General features: G+C 41.1%; 1 protein-coding gene across 3 annotated transcripts in view; it reads left to right on the forward strand.

The window, feature by feature from the left end:
* ebi (transducin beta like ebi) overlaps positions 1 to 22,371 on the forward strand; it is a 75,940-nt gene that overhangs the window by 30,395 nt on the left and 23,174 nt on the right. For all 3 annotated transcript variants that reach the window (XM_067091447.1, XM_067091448.1, XM_067091449.1), the window contains exons 3-5: positions 9,897 to 10,042; positions 19,044 to 19,182; positions 21,255 to 21,387. In XM_067091447.1, the coding sequence (XP_066947548.1) occupies positions 9,897 to 10,042; positions 19,044 to 19,182; positions 21,255 to 21,387 (418 nt within the window). The remainder of the gene's footprint in view (positions 1 to 9,896; positions 10,043 to 19,043; positions 19,183 to 21,254; positions 21,388 to 22,371) is intronic.

Below are 22,371 nucleotides of genomic sequence, written 5' to 3' on the forward strand. Positions count from 1 at the left end.
GTCACAGTCATAACAAAAGTACAATTCCATAAAATATCGAAAACATGTACATAATGTTCATAGTAGGTAGTACAGTACAGGTAAAATTCAGTCAATTTAAAATTATATACTGTACAGGTAATGACGTACAGAGAAATAATAACTTGTAAAAGTATGTTTGAGCGCTAACTACGAATGAGAGAGAGAGGGAGATACTGTAATAAAGTAACTGTACTGCTTTTGTATCGTATTTATGTGCAAATATATAAATACAAATTTGCCATTCTGATTTTACACCTAAAAACACGAAAACTTAAAAATTAAACTCACTTTCTACAGGGGTATCAGCTTTGAAAAATGCAGTAACTAAGGGTATCACATCTTGTAAAAGTACACCAACTGAACGTGCTGTAATTACATGCACATACAGATTGCACCAGCACTTTTCTCCGAGGTGAACAGAGTAATTTTCAAAGAATGACACTTATACAGCTCTTAGTTACATCTCTGATATTACATTAACAAATTCATTTTATCAAATGAGCGTGACTGAACAACCTCATCTCAAGGTCATGTAAAGTCCTTGTGACAAAGACTTTGCAAATGGACATAATACTTGTATGATGTTTATATACAAAAATATAAATATAAATTTTCCATATTGATTTTACAGATAAAAGCATGAAAACGTATAAATGTACTTCAAACATTAAACAAGCATTTTCTGCAGGGGTATTATCTTTGAAAAGTGCAGTAACTTGCAAATGGGTATCACATCTTGGAAAAGTACACTAACTGAATGTGCTGAAATTACCTTTGCATTATATTTATGAATGTACAAAAATAAAAATAATACATTTTCGATACAGATTTTACACATGAAAGCATGAAATGCATTTTTCATAGAGATTTTACACATAAAAGCATGAAATGCATTTTTCATACAGATTTTGCACATTAAAACATGAAATGCATTTTTCATACAGATTTTACACATAAAAGCATGAAATGCATTTTTCCTACAGATTTTACACCTAAAAGCATGAAAACTTGTAAATTACTTAAAAAATTAAACATACCCACTTCTGCAGGGTTTCGCGAGGATTTCGTGTGTGTGTGAAAAAATCACGTATGCCCATTAGTTAGGTTCTAGTGAAAAGTTCGTGTGTGTGAATTCGCGCAACACGAATCGTGTAAGATCGAAGTATTACTGTAGTCCATTCGGACAATGCAATAGCTCTGTCACATTCGGAAACAAGGAGGCTCCCTCGCCACATGTAGCAGTTAAGAAGAGCTCCATATTTAAGATGCAGAATCAGTATAGATTGCTCACTTGACAGGTAAGGAATGTACAACACTTCTTTTAACTAAAGAAGATTAACACAAATTAAATATAGTTCTGTCTATTCATGGTCCCACCTCTTTTAGTGTGGGAATCAGCAGTGCAACTACTGGGTAAGTTACATACTTATAAATGACATTTTCATAATAAAATAAAGTTTTAAGTATACTTACCCAGTAGTTACATGATCAAAGCCCTCCCTCCTCCCCTCTCATGAATTTAGGGCATAAACGACTGGAGCTTTGTGTTACGGTAGTTCCTCACTCCTCCACCAGTGGGCAGAGGGGCCATCTCCTAGCTGCTATATTGTTTTTTGTCTTGCTGGCGCAAATTTTGAATTCTAGCTGCCGTTCGGTTCGAAACAGTAGCAATGTAACTACTGGGTAAGTATACTGAAAACTTTATTTTGTACATGCAACTTACCCGTCAGATATATACTTAGCTATAGTCTCCGACGTTCCCGACAGAAATTCAAATTTCGCGGCACACGCGACAGGTAGGTCAGGTGATCTACCATACCCGCCGCTGGGTGGCGGGAATAGGAACCATTCCCGTTTTCTAATCAGATTTTCTCTGTCGCTGGTTCCGGCAACATCTGTTGTTGGTTCCTCCTGCTTAGATTTTCATTTTTCGCTTGCTGAGGATTATTTTGGACTGACCTTTGGTGACGTATTGGATCTTTGGCTTGGCATACGCTTTTGTGGATTGATTTTGATTTTGGCTTTGGATTTTTCTGTAAGAATGTCTGGTCAGAGTGTTGCACCTGTGTTTCGTGTGTGTGTTAGGTCTGATTGTAAGGTGAGACTACCGAAAGCTTCGGTAGATCCTCATACTGTGTGTTCAAGGTGTAGGGGGAATGATTGCTCGATTGAGAACACTTGTGTTGAATGCGAGAATCTCACTGATCTGGAATGGAAAGCTTTGAACTCTTATGTACGCAAGTTGAGAAGGATAGAGTTAGGAAGGCTTCTTCTAGAAGCTCAAGCAGGTCTCTTTCTAAGGAGGTAGAATTAGAACCTAACACTCTTCCAGATTCGCCTGTCACTCCTGTTGTTTCAGCTCCTTCACCCTTCGTCGAACCTGTGGATTCTTCGTCGGAGATGGCTGCAATGAAGGCCACGATCCGCAAGATGCAGTTGCAGATGCGTGCTTTGGAGGAAAAGAAAGTGAGAAGTGATAGTGATGTGTGTAGTGTCCCCAGTGTAGTGGAGGGGGCGTCTGACCGACTCCGCATTGCTCCTAGGCCTAGACCTCTTCCAAACTCCCAGACCCAGTGGAGGAGGAATGTCGACAGCCGCAAGGGGGATGAAGAGCGCTCCCAACGGTCAGGCGTCCCTTCGGCAGCGCCTGTTGACGCATCCCAGGCTGCCTTAGATCGCCGTAGAAAAGGGATCTTGAAGAAGTGTTTCTCGTCTTCTGCTTCTTCTTCACCCAAGCGTGGTTGGAGTTCGGCTGAGGAGTCGCGCCCTTTGAAGAGGACTTGGAAGGCTCCTAGAGGAGACGCATTGGACTCCAGCCCTGAGTGCTTCCCTGAGGGTTCTCCCGTTGCAAAGAAGAGAACTCGAAGATCTCCCTCCTCTTCTTCTGGTGGTCAGGAGTCCACCAAGCAGATCCTGGTGGGCCTCCAGGCTCAGCTTGCTGCTCTTGCTGGCTCTTTATCAAAGAGCTCTTCTCGTAGGAAGGATGCCTCTCTTCCGATCAAGTCCTCCAAGAGACACTTTTCTCCCAGCAAGTCATCTTCTGTGAAGCGTTCTTCTCCTGTTAAGCGCCCCTCCAGCAGCAGGCGCTCCTCTCCTGGTAGGCGCTCCTCTCCTTGTAGGCGCTCCTCTCCTTGTAGGCGCTTCTCTCCTCCAGGCGCTCTTCGTCGGCGGATAGCGCCTCCTCCCAGGCGCTCGTGCCTCGCTGCCGCCGGTCTTCTCCTGTTGGAGATGCTTTCTCCCCAGTGAAACGCTCTTCTCGTCAGTCTCGTTCTTCGCCTCGTAGAAGCTCCTCGCCAGCCTCCCTCCCTTCTGGTAGGCGCCCCTCTCCCAGCAAGGGCTCCTCTACCGTTCGAGCCTCTTCTCCTGTCAGGCGCCAGTCATCTAGCAGGCGCTTCTCTCCGGATCGTCGTTCTTCAGTGGACAAAGGCTCCTCTCCTTCTAGGCGCTCTTCTTCTGGCAAGTGCCCTTCTGCTTCCAAACGTTCTCCTCCTCCTGCAGGCCTGGAAGTGTTATCGGAGGACGAATCCCCCAAGGATATCAACGTTTCAGATTACAAGAGGTTGACAGCTTTGCTGGTTCAGGAGTATGGAGAATCCCTCAAGCCTGCTTCTCCTCCTCCTCCTGGCTCCATGCTTTCGAGCACCAAGGCCTCGAAGTCTTCCTCTTTGGTTAAGATGCGACCGACGATCTCGATGAAGAAAGCTCTTAAAGGCTTCGGAGAGTGGCTCTCTTCGAAGAAGGATGCCGGCAAGACTGTCTTCTCCTTGCCTCCCTCTAGGCTTTCGGGCAGAGCGGGAATGTGGTACGAGACTAAGGAACCGATGGGGTTAGCCCTCCCCTCATCGGCTGGCTCAGACTTCTCTTCGCTAGTGGATTCTTCCAGAAGACTCTCGCTTAATTCGGCCAAGGCTTCTTGGGGACTATGTGAATTGGATCATTTCCTCAAGGGCCTTTTCCGCGTTCTAGAAGTTTTTAACTTTATGGACTGGTCTCTAGGGGCCTTAGCTAAGAGGAGTCTTGAAGAGGACTCGGTCAGTATGGAGGACCTCAGCAGTGTGTTGTCTTGCTTGGACAAGGCTGTTAAGGACGGCTCTATGGAGATCGCTTCCCTGTTCGGCACTGGCCTGCTTAAGAAGAGATCAGTCTTCAGTGCTTTCTTCTCCAAATCGGTTTCTCCTCTCCAGAGGTCTTCCCTCTTGTACGCTCCGCTGTCAAGCCATCTTTTCCCGCAAGAGACTGTTAAGGAGGTCTCTCGTTCTTTGTCTGAGAAAGCTTCTCAGGATCTGCTAGAGCAGTCGTCTAAAAGGAAGAGACCTACTGCTCCCCTTGCTAAGAAGGAGAAGGCCCCCTTTCAGGAGCCCTTTCGAGGATCCAGGTCTATCAGGAGGCGTAGGCCTGAAAGAAGATCAAGACCTTCAGGACTCCCTGCCAGGAAGTCCAAGTGAGAAGCAAGTCCTCCAGACGCCAGTAGGTGCCAGACTTCTGAAGTTCGCTGAAGCCTGGGCACAGAAGGGGGTGGACGAATGGTCCCTCTCTATCTTGAGGAAGGGTTACCTCATTCCCTTCATCTTGAAGCCTCCCTTGACAACAACTCCGAGGGAGTTATCGGCGAGATACAAGGATCCTGTGCGGAGGCAAGCCCTTCTGCTAGCCGTCGAGCAAATGCTAGCAAAGGCTGCCATAGAACCGGTGCAAGATCTTCACTCCCCAGGATTTTACAATCTGCTTTTTCTAGTGCCAAAAACTTCGGGAGGGTGGAGACTGGTTTTGGATGTGAGCTCCCTGAACTCGTTCGTCATCAAGAAGAAGTTCTCAATGGAGACGACGTCCTCTGTTCTGTCGTCACTTCGTCAAGGAGATTGGATGGTGTCCCTGGACCTTCAGGATGCTTACTTCCACGTTCCCATCCATCCCTCCTCCAGGAAGTTCCTAAGGTTCATGGTAGGCGGAAGAACCTTTCAGTTCAGGGCTCTGTGCTTCGGACTTTCCACAGCTCCCCAAGTGTTCACGACCATTCTCAGGAATGTAGCTCACTGGTTGCATTTGGAAGGGGTGAGGATTTCCTTGTATCTCGACGATTGGCTAATTCGTGCCAATTCGAAAAACCGTTGTCTGGAGGACTTTTCTCGTACATTAAAACTGGTTCAGTCTCTAGGACTTCTTGTGAACCTCGAGAAATCTCAGATGATTCCTCAGCAGGAAATTGTCTACCTGGGTATTCTGATGGATTCTCGGGGTTTTCGAGCGTTTCCCTCCTTGGAAAGAAGGGAACGCTGCCTTCAAAAGGTGACAGACTTTCTAGGGAAAGAAAGATGTTCGGCGAGGGAATGGATGAGTCTGCTGGGAACCATTTCCTCGCTGGAACAGTTCGTTTCTCTAGGAAGGCTTCACCTAAGACCTCTACAGTTCTTCCTGAACGAATCTTGGGATCGGAAGTCCCAAGAGTTGTCAGACTCCTTTCAGATCACAAATCAAGTAAAGGAACATCTCCGTTGGTGGTTAGACCCCCAGAAACTGGGTCTAAGAATTCCTCTGCAACCGCCGAACCCTCGCCTAGTGTTGTTCTCAGACGCGTCGGAGTCGGGTTGGGGAGCAACACTAGGCTCGGAAGAAGTGTCAGGCACCTGGGAAACAGATCAGAGGTCCTGGCACATCAAGAAGGAGCTAGTAGCCATTCATCTAGCGCTCATCCGATTCGAACGTCTGGTCAAGGGGTCAGTAGTCCTTGTAAATTCAGACAACACCACAGCCCTGGCTTATATCAGGAAGCAAGGAGGGACTCACTCCTTCTCCCTGTACGTCGCAGCAAGGAGCCTTCTGTTATGGGCGGGGAGAGGAACATCGTTCTCCTCACCAGATTTGTTCAGGGAAAGGAATGTGAGAGCGGATCTGCTCAGCAGGAAAGACCAGGTGTTTCCCACGGAATGGTCTCTACATCAAGAGGTTTCATAAAGGCTGTGGTTCCTGTGGGGAGACCTCACATCGACCTCTTCGCCACCCATTGGAACAAGAGATTGAGAACTACTGCTCCCCAATCTCGGACCCCAGAGCAGTAGCAATAGACGGCCTTCTCTTAGATTGGGAAGGTCTAGACGGGTATGCTTTTCCCCCGTTCAAGATTCTAGGGGAGGTGATAAGAAAGTTCGCTTCTTCAAAGGGCACCAAGCTCACCCTGATTGCTCCCTTTTGGCCATCCCGAGACTGGTTCACAGAGGTACTGGAATGGATGATAGACTTTCCCAGGTCGCTCCCTCTCAGGAGCGATCTTCTCAAACAGCCCCACTTCGACAGATATCACAAGAACCTTCCCGCTCTAAACCTAACTGCCTTCAGACTGTCGAAGGACTGGTTAGAGTGAAGGGATTATCGCGCAAGGCTGCGAGGGCTATCGCCAGAGCCAGAAGATCCTCTACCTTGCGCCTCTACCAGTCGAAGTGGGAAGTCTTTAGGAGATGGTGCCGAGCTCAGAAAGTGTCCTCTTCCAGTACCTCTGTAATGGAGATAGCGGAACAGTGTACCTGGCGGTTTCTACCATCAAGGGATATAGAAGCATGCTTTCCTCAGTTTTTAGACACAGAGGTCTTAACATCTCCGAAAATAAGGACCTTCACGACCTTATAAGGTCTTTTGAGACGTCTAAAAACAAGTCTCCTAGACCTCCCAGCTGGAATTTGGACGTGGTCTTAAGATTCTTAATGTCAGATAAATTTGAGCCTCCTCGATCTGCCTCTTTCAGGGATTTAACCAGGAAATCGTTGTTTCTTTTTGCTCTTGCATCTGCTAAAAGATTGAGCGAATTACAGGCTTTGGAAGGTTCAGTCGGCTTTAAGAAGGACTCTGCGATCTGCTCCTTTAAGCCTCTCTTCTTAGCAAAGAATGAGAACCCTTCAAAACCTTGGCCTAGGAGTTTTGAGGTCAAGGGACTCTCCACTATTTCAGGACAGGAGCTAGAGCACACTCTCTGTCCAGTAAGAAGCCTTAGATGTTATCTGGAGAAAAAGAAACAGCTCGGAGGCAACACTGAAAGTCTCTGGTGCTCTGTCAAGGATCCTTCAAGAGCAATTTCTAAGAACGCCCAGGCTTTCTTCATTAAAGATGTTATCAAGGAGGCTCATCTTTCTTGCAAAGACGAACATTTACAGCTCCTAAGAGTGAATGCTCATGAGGTGAGAGCCATAGCTACTTCTCTGGCTTTCCACAAGTCTTGGTCCTCCAGTCTATTGTGGACTCTACGTACTGGAGATGTAACTCAGTGTTTGCTTCTCATTATTTGAGAGATGTTAGGTGTTACGTATGAGAAGTGCTTCTCTCTAGGAGCTTACGTATCCGCGGATTCGGTGCTGGGTCAAGGAGCTGAAGCTAATCCTTTTTAGTCTAACTAGTTGGTTGTTTCTTTTAATGCGTGGTTGTGTTTTTATGGTCGGCTGGAAGCGAGTGTTGAGATACTCTCTCTTTCATCTCGTATCACTAACAAGGTTAGGCTTGGTCAGGTGGTCGGGTTTGGTTGTTAGCTCCTTGTAGTTTTTATTATTACCTAGCTCTGTCATGTAAGAGGGATAGCCCCCATTGATATGATTCAGGTAGAGGGCTCTGTCTTGTAAGTGGGTTAATCCCCATTGACACGATCCATAACAGGCTCTGTCATGTAAGTGGGTCTTCCCCCATTGATATGATCCAGAAGGGCTGTCAGTCATAGGTCACTTCCTCGCTGAAGCTATTGAAGCATGCAGACTCATAGACAGTATCCATGAAGTCTTCTGCCCAATCAGGTAAGAACCATGGTTTTTGTTTATCCTACAACATATGTTGTTTTCTGTTTTTTAGTTATTAGCTGTCTCTTGCCCTCCTCCAAGGGTGCCAGTCAGCTAAGTATATATCTGACGGGTAAGTTGCATGTACAAAAATGATATTTTTATGATAAAATAAAGTTTTGTACATACTTACCCGGCAGATATATACTATTATGGCCCTCCCAGCCTCCCCTCAGGAGACAGGTGGAAGAGAAAATCTGATTAGAAAACGGGAATGGTTCTTATTCCCGCCACCCAGCGGCGGGTATGGTAGATCACCTGACCTACCTGTCGCGTGTGCCACGAAATTTGAATTTCTGTCGGGAACGTCGGAGACTATAGCTAAGTATATATCTGCCGGGTAAGTATGTACAAAACTTTATTTTATCATAAAAATATCATTTTTATTATGAAAATATAATTTTCTCTCCTAGCTACGTTCTGCCCTTACACTTTTTCAGTTCTCTGCAAAGGAAAGTGTAATAAGATGTTCTAATAAATTTTTTACTGACAATTGTTTTGAAGTACTGTACACAAAGTACCATCACACAAAACATCTCAATTCCTATCACCCAGAATTTGAGACTTGCCATTATGTATGTATTCACCACTGAAAACATCGGTTCAGTAGTGAACACGATATTTACATTATAATATGCTACTCAGTAAAGGAGAGTTAATCAATTGATTGCCAAATTTCTGTAGCAAAATATGATAAACTTGAATCAGATCTTAACAACAAAACAATAAAATACTGATCCTGAAAGCTGTAGGCTTGAAGGCTACTAGAAATCAGCAATATTTCACCGAAATCTGGCTATCCAGTCGGGGAATAATAAACAAAGCTGCTGCAAACACCCGATGTTTACACTGAGCGCGGCAGAAAGAGAATGAGGTTGTCTGCTAAGTCTTTCCTAGTATTCCTGTTAGTGGGTGGGACTGGTCACCTACACTAGACAATTGGAGTTCTACCTCGAATTTAAAATTTTAAGCTGCCACACGAGTGGAAAGTATAGGCAGTCCCTGGTTATCGGCAGGGTTTCTGTTCCGACGGCATGATGATAAGCGAAAATCGCCAATAACCGAAAATCAGCAATTTTTGGCACTCATTGCTGCTGATAAGCGCCGAAAATCGCTAATTTTTGGTTACCAGTGCCTCTGTTAGGTATGTATCGGCACCAGTATGCGATAACTGAGCCCCGCAATAGCCGGGGACTGCCTGTATATAGCTATGTAATTACTCGGTAAGTTACCTATATGAAACATCAGTTTTATTAACATGATTACACACATACACACACGTATGTTTAAAGAAACCAAAGCAGCAGTTTTTTAGGTTTTTGCTGAAGGTGAAAGCCAGAAATATTTGAAGTGCCAGAAAGCATTGAAAGGTGCTAGGAGATCAGAATTCGATAGTGCGCTTTTAACGTGGTTTAAGCTCTGACGAACCGAAGGTGTAAGCATTTCTGAGGAGATGCTTATGGAGCAGTTCAGAATTTTCATTAGAAACTCTACCTAATGAATGACAGTGATTATTCATGAGCTTTGTTCTATTTTTGATAACACAGCAATATATATGGAGGATGAACTGGATAGACTTTGTTTACAAAGGGTTTTTTTTAGAGGTGATTTCTGTCATCTGGGATTCTCTGTGGTCTGGCAGTAGCCTGGTCCTAAGGGTTTAAAGAGGTCAGACTGCATTAATGGTTTGTGTGTAACACTTTCTGGGCCCATAGCTGTATTGCTTTCTGCATTTTGCATTTCATTCATTCCCTTTAGTCTCTTCCCCTTGAGCTGTCCAACTTCTTCAAATTTACCTTTAATCGATTTTTACCTGAAAGGAAAAATCCTTCAGGTAAGCCATATGAGTATAAATGTGACTTGGTGGTCTAAGTGAACAATTTATAATGATGAGAAGTGGCTGTAACACATACTTGTTCCCCAAAAAGCAAGAAGGGCATATGTAAAAGTGTGGAATGATTTATTTGAAATTGCATATCATAGTGTCTTGAAAATTAAATTTTTGTGTTAAATGAAACAGTTTAAATTGACATTCAATAATGTGCTTTCTCTCTCCATTGCCAGGTTTTTTTCATGCTGCATATGTATTTGGGATTGAATCTCACATCTCACAGTCAAATATCAACGGTGCTTTAGTTCCCCCAGCAGCTCTCCTCAGCATCATTCAGAAAGGCTTACAGTACACAGAGGCTGAAATCAGCATAGGCGAGGTATGTTGTTTAGTGATTATGCATGCTTGAACGACTACTGTGTTTTGATATGAAATTATTTCAACAAAACTTACCAGACATTCATCTAGGTATAAGTTTATTAGCGCAGCAAGGAAAGAATTTCTCTGTTTTGCGTTGCTAGGGTGTCTGTTTTGTACTGTCCCACTTACAGGTAGCTGGAGTGAGTTCTTTTTCCAGTCATTCTTTACATTACTGCCATTGTGAGGGAATCTCTTCTCAGAGTGGTACCATTTGAAAAAATTTCACTCTGATGATTTATGGTCTGTTGTTAAATAGTTGTTAAAGATAATGTCATTATATGATAGTTCAATTAGGATTTGTGTAGAAAAGGATTGCTCAAATAAATTGTTTAAGCTAAAAAGTATGATGGCCAAACCTACTGTGAGAAATGGATCAGCCAGACTTGTATTTCAGAAAATAGATGTAAGGAAACCTAAGAAATTGGGCCAAGATAACGTAGAATTAGAGAAAGTAAGAATACTAGTGATAGTGTAGATAAGGCTAGGTAAATTGAGGATCCTCTACTGGTTAACCAATGAGGTGCCAGGGGGATACCGCTTGAGGACGACGGCAGTATTATGCATTTGCAACTTCAGTAATAGAACCAGTATTTTCTCGCTCATTTTTTAAGTTACCACCTAGTGTTATACATGATTGGAATTGCCCTTTTGTCACAAATTAACATTCAATAATAAAACAGTAGATACTTTTAAAAAATTTTATTTTCAACAAATATTTTTTGGAAAGAAAAAATTTTTCAAAAACAACTTTTTATTTTTGGAATGCTTTATACAATATTTTCTGAGACAATTCCAAATTTTTTCTTGCCAGTATCACTCCTTTGCTATTGAAGAAACACCTGAATAATACAAAGATATACAACAATTATTAATTGATTAAATGGGTGTATGTGTATTGTAACCACCATATGCACGCTGACCTAAGCACCAATATTACTCACCAAATAAAAAAAAAAAATACTGAAATGAACTTGTGGCTTTTTGTACTAATTACAGTCAAATACAAACAGTTTTTTAGGAGCAGCTATGGTTTACCCAGGCAACCCTACGTTTGGCCAGTTTTTTAGTCAGAACCTACCACTAGATGGCGGTAAACTCTGACAAGAAAACTGGCGGAACGATACACAACAAGAGTGGCGGACAGATAAAAACTGTGGAGCCTGTGCTTGTTAGTGATTATTTTTACACATTTCTGCTTTCAGTTTCGGCATAGCGGAAAGGCGCTACATGCCTTATCTTCTTTTTGACTGATTCCTGGCAAGCACGTATATTCTGGCAAGCAGTAATGTCGCGCTGCGCGCGCTAACCACACAGGTTACGGGGGCAAATTGTACCCTTAACTGTTCCTTCCTTACACTGTTCACACAGACCACTAAAATTGCCTAAAAGGCCACTTTTCATCAGAAACAAATGCAATTAATTTTCATTATCACATAATTTCACCAAATCAGTAATAGTCACCGGATTTGCAGTAGCAAATTGAACGTGAGAGGGATGAGCAGACGCCATGTTTGCTGGAATGGTCGTGCTGGGTCGAACTACTTACCTGTGCAGAGTGGTTATTGTGCGGTTACCCGCTAGACAGTCCGGACTCCCTAAAGCTGTGTCTAGATAGTTTTCTTGTAGCTTGAGAAAGTCAACCTGTAAGCCTTACCAGGTTCAGCTGGACAAGGTATAGAAGTTAAGTGTCGTAGGGAAGGTCATTCCATCTTTAGACCTTCCATAGCCAAAATAGCTGAATTTCTTTTATTCCTTTGGAAAGTCAAGGGTCTTTCGTATTCGGTTATTGCTGACTACCGCTCAACGATTAGCTGTACAATTAGCTTCCACCTTCCAGAAATCTCTAGTTATAAGATAATCAATGATTTATTACATTCTTTTAAGATTGAACGTCCTGTCTTGCCGACTCGGGTCCCTCCGTGGGATTTGTCGGAAGTACTTCAATATTTTTCTTGTGTTCTCCTGCCTTTGAACCTATTAAAGCTATAACGTTAAGACACTGACTAAGAAGTTGCTTTTTCTTACGGCTTTAGCTTCAGCTAAAGGGTTGGGCGAGTTTCAGGCAGTTTCTAGGTAGGGTTCCTATACAAGAAATGATACATATTTGTCTGTTGTCTGGAATTGTGGCGAGGAATTGTGGCGAAGACAGTCAGAGGTTAAAACTCTGCCTCGTTTGTTTAAAGTTCTTTATCTGCAAGTATTAGTTACCAGTGATCCAGCGGAGATATCTTTATGCCCAGTGTGAGCATTAAAGTCTCTCCGCGGAATCCTTCCCGTCCGCTGTCAAAGAATGAGATTAGTTATTTTCGGAGGGAGGTGATTTCCCAGGCTTCTCAGTCATCTTCCTTTCTAAGGAATTATTCAGTGCCGTCTATTCTGGAGGCAGCTACTTGGAAGTCCGTCTTAGTGTTTACTTTCCTACTTAAGAGACGTTCATTTAGCTGAGGTGGTATTCGCTTAGTGCGGAGGTTCGGAGGGTTATTCTCTTAGTCCACATGTAGTGGCGAAGCCTATTATCTAGGGTGCGTTCATTTAGCTGAGGTGGTATTCACTTAGTGAGGAGATTCTTAGGTTAACTAGATAGAGGAATTCCTTTTAGTCTTTAGAATTCTTAGGCAACAGTGATAGTATAATCACATGAACTTAGGTTTACTGTATGGTGTTTTATGTATCTTAGTCTTTGATAAATTCCCTACAAGGGTCCAAGGGGGTGCTCTAGTAGGCTAGGCTATTTCGCTGGCGCTGAGATACTTCTTCGCTTGTTGATTGTTGGGCCTTATCCGGAGGATCAGCAGCTTGGCACACTGCTTCATTTCCCTCCATACATGAGAGGCTATGAATAGCCATATGGGAGGTTCACCGTACTCCTCCGTACATGAGAGGTTCTGAAGAACCACATGGGAGTTCGACGGACTGAGACAGTACAGACCTAACGGGTGATCAAAGTACTCTCTAGCATGTCTTGTCACCAAAAGCATTGATTGATAAGGTGAGTATATAACTAAATAGATATCCTATGCAGAGCAGATCGGTAAGCTGCCATCTCTGCGGTTGTAAAAAGGGGGTGGGTGGCAAACTTGGATGGTTCTCCCGGAGGGCCAGCAGCTCTGCACTCTGGATCATTCTCCTCCATATATAGTTCTGAAGAGCCACATGGGAGGTCGACGGACCAAGAGTACTGACCTGACTGTCGATCAAAGTACTGTCCAACATGTCTCTTTAATGAAAGCATTGATTGATATGGTGAGTGTATGACTAAACAGATATTTTATGCAGAGCAGATTGGTGAGCTACCATCTCTGTGGTTGTCAAAAGGCATGCGATAGAATTGATCCCTCCTCCTCTAAATGTTGTTAATCGGGAGAATTCAGGTGATCAGGGAGTGTACTGCAATATGAAGTTTTCATAATAAAACTAATATTGTAATACTTACCTGAACACCTGAATGATTCCCACCCTCCTTTCCCCACATCAATTTTGACCTTGAATAAAGCAATTGACAAAAGTGGGAATGTCGGCGCACACCTGCGTCAGCGTTGCCAACTGTTTGTTATGGTAGCTCAAGTGACAAGATTTTACCTGCAGCGTTGGGAACGCTGGCTGTTAAAATTCCCAATAGTGGATTGGTAATTGAGAGTTGTTTGGGCTAGTGGGATTAAGGGTGAATTCAGGTGGTCAGGTAAGTATTACAATAGTTTTATTATGAAAACTTCATTTTTTATAAAATACCTAGAATGCCTCCTGTTTGGCATATATTAAATGTACACACACTTGTTGCACATACCTACCATGCTCTCATCTAAAGATACTGCTTGCCTTGGGTTCTAATGATGTTTGAACAAATTGTTTTATGTAAGTAGCTAAGAGTTTCTAACTTGATGGCAGCTTCAATTTTGAAAATCTTGGTACCAATAGTCTTTTGTTTATGTAGGTGACTAACCCCGCATGCTTCAGTATTCTGCTGTTACGTCTTAATGGCTAGAAGGTATCGTTCGTATGCTACTGGAGAAGCTCTCTCCATGGGAGTAGCTGCTTCCTCCCAGGGGTACTTCTCTGGACTCATCGATTTGACCCGTAGGTCTGCCTTTGCTTCTGCAAAAACTATTTTCTCTGCGTTGGAGATGGACCATTCACTGAAGAACCTGTTAAAGGGGTTTGAGGTTCTTAGTTTTTTGGATTGGTCCATTGGAGCCTTAGCAAAGAAGATAAAGATTCTTCAGATCTTCCACAAGATATTGCTGCTGATTGGGGTAGTGTTCTCTCATGTGCCAATAAAGCTGTCAGGGATGGTTCCATGGAGATATCTTCCCTTTACACCATGGGGATCCTGAAAAAAGAGGGCACTCTGGGTCTCCTTTGCATCTAAGGGTGTGACTTTGTCACATAAGTCAGTACTTCTTTTCTCGCCCCTGGATAATAAGCATCTTTTCCCGCAAGCAACGGTGGAGGAAGTTTCTTCTCAACTTCACAAGAAATCATAACAGGTTCTGCTTACTCAATCTACGAGACACCCCAGAAAGTGGACCTCCGCTCCTTCCAAGTCATCTTCTCCTCCTAAACCTCAGCCCTTTCGAAGCAGCAGGCAGAGGTTGCAGTCAAGAACACGAGCAACTGTGCATTTCGCCTCGCGTGCAATCATGAGATCCTCATCTAAACCTGCAGCTCGTAAGCGAGGACTCAGTCCTGCATGAGCCCATGGGGCCACACTCCACCTTATGTGGGAAAGTTGGAGAATGAAAGGGACAGAACAGTGAGTGATCAAAGTTTTGAGGGAGGGGTATTCCATCCCCTTCAAAGAGAAACCTCCCTTTTCCAGTCAAATTGGCAGCCTACTCGGTAGGATCAAAGAGGTATTGAGCCCTTCGAAAGAAGTATCCTCACTCCTCGAGAAGAAAGCGATAGAGGTTGTGGACAGTATCGAGTCCAGGGGTTTTTACAACAGGCTATTTGTGGTACCCAAATCCACAGGAGGATGGAGACCAGTACTCGATGTGAGTGCACTGAACTTCTACATAAGACAAAATTGCACATGGAAAAGTTCAGTCAGTCCTCACATTTTGGAATAATTTTTTTTGTATTTCAAGTAATTGGGCAGGTTTGCCTCATTGTACCTCTGGATACCTTCTCCTCAGGACCTGTGGTGACTGCTAAACAAATTGTGTTGGCACCTGAGTTCCAGTCTGACAGGAAAGTATCACTTCCAAGTACTCAAAGCTTATTTTAAGTGTGGAGATGTGAATGTTGAGCGACTGGACTTTCCTTCCATCCTTTACTAATAGCCAGGATTAAGCTGCCTTCCAACATGGTTCTGGGAAATTTTTCCTTACTTGAGTAAACTTCTGTAATACAGGGCACTCTTGCACAGGGCCCTACTTTTCTTGTCAACCATTTCACCAGACTGGTAGGAGGTTACAGGATTCATAACATCCTCTGCTTACATGCTCAACCAGAAACATGGCACCTAATGAATAAGTGTCATGTAAAAGGGGATGGTTTGTACTTCCTTGGAAACTAATAAAAATTCTAAAAGTAATTTGTATTTGTATCTCAGCTGCCTCATTCTATCCCTGTGGGCAAAGGAAAGAGTGGGTAGTGATGTCAGGAGAGCAAGGGATTTCCCCTGCTCATTCTCCCCATCTCCAGTTTACTACTTTGTTACGTAAGTATTCTGCAGGATACACTATGGCCCATGGCCCTACTGCTCTGGTCAGCCATTTCACCAGACTGGTAGTAGGTTACAGGAGTCATGACATTCCTCGCTTGCATGCACAACCTAGAGTATGGCACTACCAGGTAGAATCCAACTCCAGTTGGTTAAGGCCTACCCCCCACCTAAGGAGTAGTGTACTACACAAAAGGTGATGGCTTATATTTCTGTAGGGGGAAATAAGTTTGAAAAGTAATTCATATTTTTGTAGGTAAACAAAGTAGAGTCTTTTATAAGTTGAACCCATCTCAGCCACCGAGCTGTGTCCCTGTGGCTGAAGGAAAAACGTGAGTGATGATGAAAGGTGAATTAGAGTTACTCTACTATCCCCCATATCCACCAGTCAACCTCCTTGTTACCAAGCTGTACTACTGCTCCAGCTTACACTGAAGGATACTTCTATGTAGAAGGCTCAGTTTTGTAAACCTAGAAAATTACAAATTACTTTCAGAATTTATTATATTTTGTGGCATTACGAAACCAGGATGCCCAATGTCCAGGGAATGTAATGTTTTCTTTTATCAGAGAATTATTTAAAGAGGCTCATGCTGTTGTAGGGGATGAACATCTGCCTTTAACTAAAGTAAAAGCTCATGATGTAAGAGCTGTAGCTACGTCTTTAAACTTCATCAACAGTTTATCCTTAACTGAAGCATGCATTGCTGTTCAGTGGAGATACAATTCAGTATTTGCCTCACATCTGAAAGACATAGAAATAGTTTATGAAAATTGTCATACTTCAGGCCCTTTGCTTGCTACAGGGACTATATTAGCTGGAACCCAAAGGAAGTCACAACTTTTCCTTTCCTTCTTTTTTGAAATTTTTGGTTATAGCACTGAGTATCACATCTCATTCTGTAGGACTGAGACCCTCACTTTAATGGTTGCTTCAGTTGGCATAGCCCCAATAGTACTATTAGCTCTGATGAAGGACTCAATTTAGGCAATGTTAACTCTGAAGGTTCTTCATCAGGCAAGATTTTTCATAAGGATTGTTCCTTTAGTTTTTCCAATTGGTTGGGTTGCTTGGCTTTTGAGATATAAGATACAGTATAAGGGTTCACTAGCCTTCCATTCCACATCAGTGTGTTGTTCAGCTAGACAAATATTTGGTAAGTTTTTGGAAATAATACCAGGTTTCGTAATAAAATTAGTTATTGTAGCACTTCCCAAACATTCAAACCCCCTCATCTCTTCACAATTTAGTGGGAAAAGAAAAAAGACAGGAAAACAGGACACTCACTCGAGCTACATGCATGGGAGAAGATGGAAAACAGACACCCTACTAACTCATTCAAGTATAACTAAGAAATTTTTCTTTCCCAATTTGATAAAGTTTTTGCTGGTAAATGAATGTTTGCAAATAACTAATTGTAATTTGAATTTCATATATTTATATTAAAAACCTAAAAGAGGAAAAGAGAAAAAACATCAAAATAAAAGTAAAGATATAGAGTGAGAAAAAAAGCAAAAACATACGATGTATCACAAAGAAATACAAAGGCAGTGCATTCAAATACTTAAGACAAAGATCTGTATTTAGGATGTTTTTGATTAATAAGAGACTATTTATGTATTTCAAATTTTTAATTGATGATTTTAAAGTGCAGCTGTAATAATAAAACCGTGTTGTTATACCCTGGTTAGTATAAATTGAATTTTGTGATAAAATTGGTGTATATTTTAGGTCGATATGGTGCAGGCTAATCTTATTTGGGCCTGTTGCGTTTATCAGAATTACAGTAAACCCCCTGTATTCGCAGGGGATGCATACTGCACCCCCTGTGAATAGCTAAAATCCGCGAATACTTAAAACCCCGCTAAAAACATGTAGAACTGCCTATTTTGATAGTTTAAACACAAAAACCCTCTAAAATTCTTATATCTGAGTATTTTAATAGTTTTATTGCAAAAAGTGCATTTAGTCATGAAAATAATATGAAAATACAGTAATTAGTGAATATTGCTCAGTGAAAAATACCGCGAATAATGGGTAGATACGTTCCACAGAGAAATCCGCGAATACGTGAGTCCATGAATAGTGAGACCATGAATACGGGGGGTTTACTGTAGATGGATTTACAATGTTTGATCTTTGGTTAATGACGACATACATAGTAGAGAAGATTGAAGATCATGGAACAAAAAGAAGGAAAGGCACAAGACTTTTAATTTTATTATAGGGATTACAATTATAAATACTACAAACATATGAATGAACAAAGTTGTTTAAAAAATTTATGAAGACATGTCCTTTGGACTAGGTAGTAGATCAGGGCCACTGTGAGCACTCACCTCCCCATCACATCCAGTTATCTTTGTCAGCATTCTGCTATGAGAGAACAAAATTGGAGTCAGTTAAAAGCAGGGATAGGAAAAAATATGCACAAAAGTAAATAAAAGAATAATGGCTACAGATTAATGATGATAACAATGAGTTGCCAAAGTCTATTACTTAAATCTAAATGATATCATCTTCTCAGTTTGTTTCTAGTTAGAGTTGCTGTTTTTGATGAGCTTTCTAATACTCGTTGAACAGCGCTTGTCATAATTTGTTTTGGCTAGTATTTTACTGATGAATTCCCTTCCCAACTCCAACCTTCCCCATCTTGGTCTGGGAATGACAAGTATATGTACACTAGTGCAATCTTCGTATGTTTCAGCGTCTGGATATATCATAAATAAACTTTTCATACCATTCGTGAATCATATGCTGCTCATAATAATACATTTCATAAAACACCACCAATGCTTAGGTTCAGAATATCTTGCATTCATAGAGGATCTGCCGGCTTCATCCCTTTCTTATTGTTAATGCACATTGTAAGCTTGAATTGACGTGACTTTTTCAGTAAATTGTTCATACTGTTGTACTGTGCTTTTCTGCTCTGCAAAACATTCTCATGTCTCTATAATTCTGTATTATAATTTTATAATGAAATATTTTGAAGCCTTATCTTCATTTATTTTTCTTTTCTACATAATATTACCCTAGACTATCTGACTTGTTTGTTTAATATTTTATTGAATTCCATGTATTAAATGGTTGTTCTGTAAGGTTTTGCAATCTTTGTTACGTATGAACTACATCCCAATTAAAATTATCTTAGTTATGTACATTGAATGGAGTTAAGCAATAAGTACTTTATCCACTTTTGTAGTTATTATTTTACATTTTTACCTAAACATGTTGAACTTGTGTTTTTTTGTGGCATTCCTGTCATCAGAATAATACAAGGCACTTATATTTCAGGATGGCTCCGAGAGGCTCATCGACAGTTTGTCACTTATTGATGCTGTTATGCCGGATGTTGTTGCTTCCAGACAACAGCAAAATCAGCAACAAAAGACTGTTGTGAAAACAGAACTACCCAGCACAAATGGTGATGAGGGTAAGTAAGGGAAATGGAAGCTCTTTGCTATGTTAGTATACCTTCTTGGGACACTGCTGCTAAAAAAAAGAAAGACATTAGCCTACCAAGATAAAGGATTAAAGCGTCTAAACCCACCCCACTATAAAAGAAACTCCAATATATCGTTGTATATATATATGAATGCCTGCATTTGCCATAAAGTACTGTACAGGTATATTTATACCCTGTACCCCTTAAACTACTGTAAAATGCTTATAACTGCATAATTTAACAGTTCTATGCCTAATTTAATAGTTGGAACAAAAATATATCGTAAAGTATCATACTAAAACAATTTAATGTCAGTTCAAACAAAAATAACCCCAAACCATCATCCCAAAACACCTAAAGTCATCTTAGATTACCCTCCTAAAATTGTTACTCTTAAGTATATACACCCCTAAGGTGCTTGTAACAATGATTTACTAAGTTTAAAATATTAATATTAATGTAAACAAAGCAAAATATCTAAAAAACGTTTAATAGAAATTAAATAAATCTTTAATATAAATTAAATAAATGTCTTACAGAAGTGTTAAAACAAATTGAGTTAGTCGTTTTTCTCGTATAATTTTTTCTCATAGTATTGAAGTTGTTCCGTTTTCCTTTTTGTTATGAAGTATATTTATATAAACAAACGGTACCCGTAAAGTAAGATAAAAGCCTTATTATTAACCTGTTAAGCATTACCGACGTCATATGTTGGTCGGTTGCATCCCATATCACAATGCCTTCAACGGAGTAACACATTTCCTCTTTCAAGGATGGTGCCCTACTGAATTCAGCCTGAAATGCTCTTCCCTCTTATACAAATTGTAGGAACGTCAGTTGGCAACACTATGAGCTAAATTAGTGGTAAATGGGACCTTTTTTTTTTGTAGGGGAAAGACAGTCTGACAAGAGGACAATGACCTCCCCCTCCCGCTACGCTTATGGCGTTCGTTGGTGAACAACTGATTTCTTTTTGTTTGATCCCATTTATCACCCCATAATGAGCGATCTAAAGCAAAAGAAAAATCTTTTCCTTGAAGAGATATTATCACTAGTTGCAGAGAAAGATGATGACTATGATAAAAGGAAATAACAGTGCCTTTTCCGTGCTCTCTCTCTCTCTCTCTCTCTCTCTCTCTCTCTCTCTCTCTCTCTCTCTCTCTCTCTCTCTCTCTCTCTCTCTCTTTTCAAGATAAAGGAAACCCTGTGGGGTCCTCTTTACTTTTCATTCACCCAAAGGTGTGAAATTTAGTGTTCAGGATAAAGGAAACCCCGTGGAGTTTTTTTCAGGAATTTTTTTGATGACAAAGTCATGGAGCACGTTGTAGCAGTAACGAACAGATTTTCCATCCAGTTTCTAAATGAATATATAGAAAGTTTGCATATCTGTCAGTGCACCAAAATGGTATGACGCGAAGTTGAAATGTAACAGTTCATTAATCTACTGGCCATGTTTCAGGAATGGCATTCGAAAGAATCATTTTTTTGTCTTTTGTTTCATGCTTATAATATTTAGGATATAAAAATGCAAAATAAATTCTTTCATCTTTTCTAATTCAACATTATTTATTATCCTAATATCTTTCTACGAAAATCGATATCAATGTAAAAATGAACACATAAAAAAGCATAAAAATTAGCATAGACCAAATGACAGCTCTGCAAGCTAGAAAATGTGACGACACGGGAGCAGCGACATTTCTCTCATAAAGGGCACTTAACAGGTTAATATAAATGGCAGGACAGTATATAGTACAGTATTGCAAAGTGAAATTACAGTGTACTGTAAGCATAAACATGTATTCTTGTGTGGGTGATGTGCTTTCTCCCTCACTCAGACTCCCAGCATTCCTTTTTTGGCACCTGATTTGAAAAAACAGTTCCCTGCTCGATCCGGAGGCGAAAACCCTCAAACTGATATTTCCATTTTGCACAGATATATCCAGAAGTATGATATACCACGGTCTGTTATGTCGGTGCGCAAAGAAATGTACAGCATACAGTTGTAACCTGAGATTTTTACTATATGTTTTATTATTGTATTTTCACTTATGTTCCAGGTACGGCGGGAGAAAACATGGATGTCGATAACAGTGTTGAAATTCCACTGAATAAAGCTACAATATTGCGGGGCCACGAGTCAGAAGTGTTTATATGTGCTTGGAATCCTACCACGGACTTGCTAGCTTCAGGGTTTGTGTTCACCAACATTTTTTTTAAGTATTTACAGAATGCTTGGTATTTGTTGCGTGCAAGTATTCAAGTACCTCAGTAAGATTTAGGTTTTTAAGAATATCTTCATGGCATATCCATTTGATTCTCCCTTGCTGTTAATAAATTCTTGATCCTGTAGTGAGCACCATTTAGAGTTGCCTTGCATGATACATTGTTGATGGTAACAAAGTATTTTGCAGCAGTCCCTTTGATTTCTTCTTATTTAGCCATCGAACTTGTTAACTTTATGCCAGTTTTTAGCTTATTTAAAAAAATAAATCCACAGGGCCATCCATGCATAAGTTGGGAATTGTAACTGTCATATTAAATTTTTGTTGTCATAATTATGTAGATTCTGGAGACATCCAAATAATAAGTAACATATACAGGTATCTTTGCTTCTCATGTACAGTTGTACCTTGATACTTGGATGGCTCTCGGCTCAGGCAGTTCAGTTTTTGGACATTTTGTTTGAGTAAAACTGTGTCAGTTTACATCCATTTTGCTTGGTTTTTGAACAGACAAGCATGACAGGTTAGAACATGTACAGTATAGATTAGGTGCATTACATGTGTGTGTTTCCCAGCTAAAACAAAGAGGAAGTGGTCAATCTGTCCATAGCTGTCCCTCAGTGCATAGCTTGGCTTAACTGTTTCATGTTTATGTATCTGTGTATTTATTTTTATGATTCTAGTGCAAATCATCATAGGGCCTAAAAAGATTAAAGATAGCAAACCAAAAGAGGTTTTGCAGAGCTTAAAAATAAACTCTTTGCAAAAGGAGCTGATGTTGCTCAGACAATTGAAGAGGTTGAGAAATTGTTAATTTGGATAAATGAAAAACAGTTAGCCAGCTACAGTGTTTCTGAGTCATAGCCAGGATACAAGCCAGTGAAGGACAGATGCACTCTTTTGGTCTGTGGGAATGCAGTTGGGGATTTAAAGCTGAAGCCTTTGATTGTGT

The sequence above is a fragment of the Macrobrachium rosenbergii genome, chromosome 48 (assembly GCF_040412425.1).
Source record: "Macrobrachium rosenbergii isolate ZJJX-2024 chromosome 48, ASM4041242v1, whole genome shotgun sequence".
Lineage (NCBI taxonomy): Eukaryota > Metazoa > Arthropoda > Malacostraca > Decapoda > Palaemonidae > Macrobrachium > Macrobrachium rosenbergii.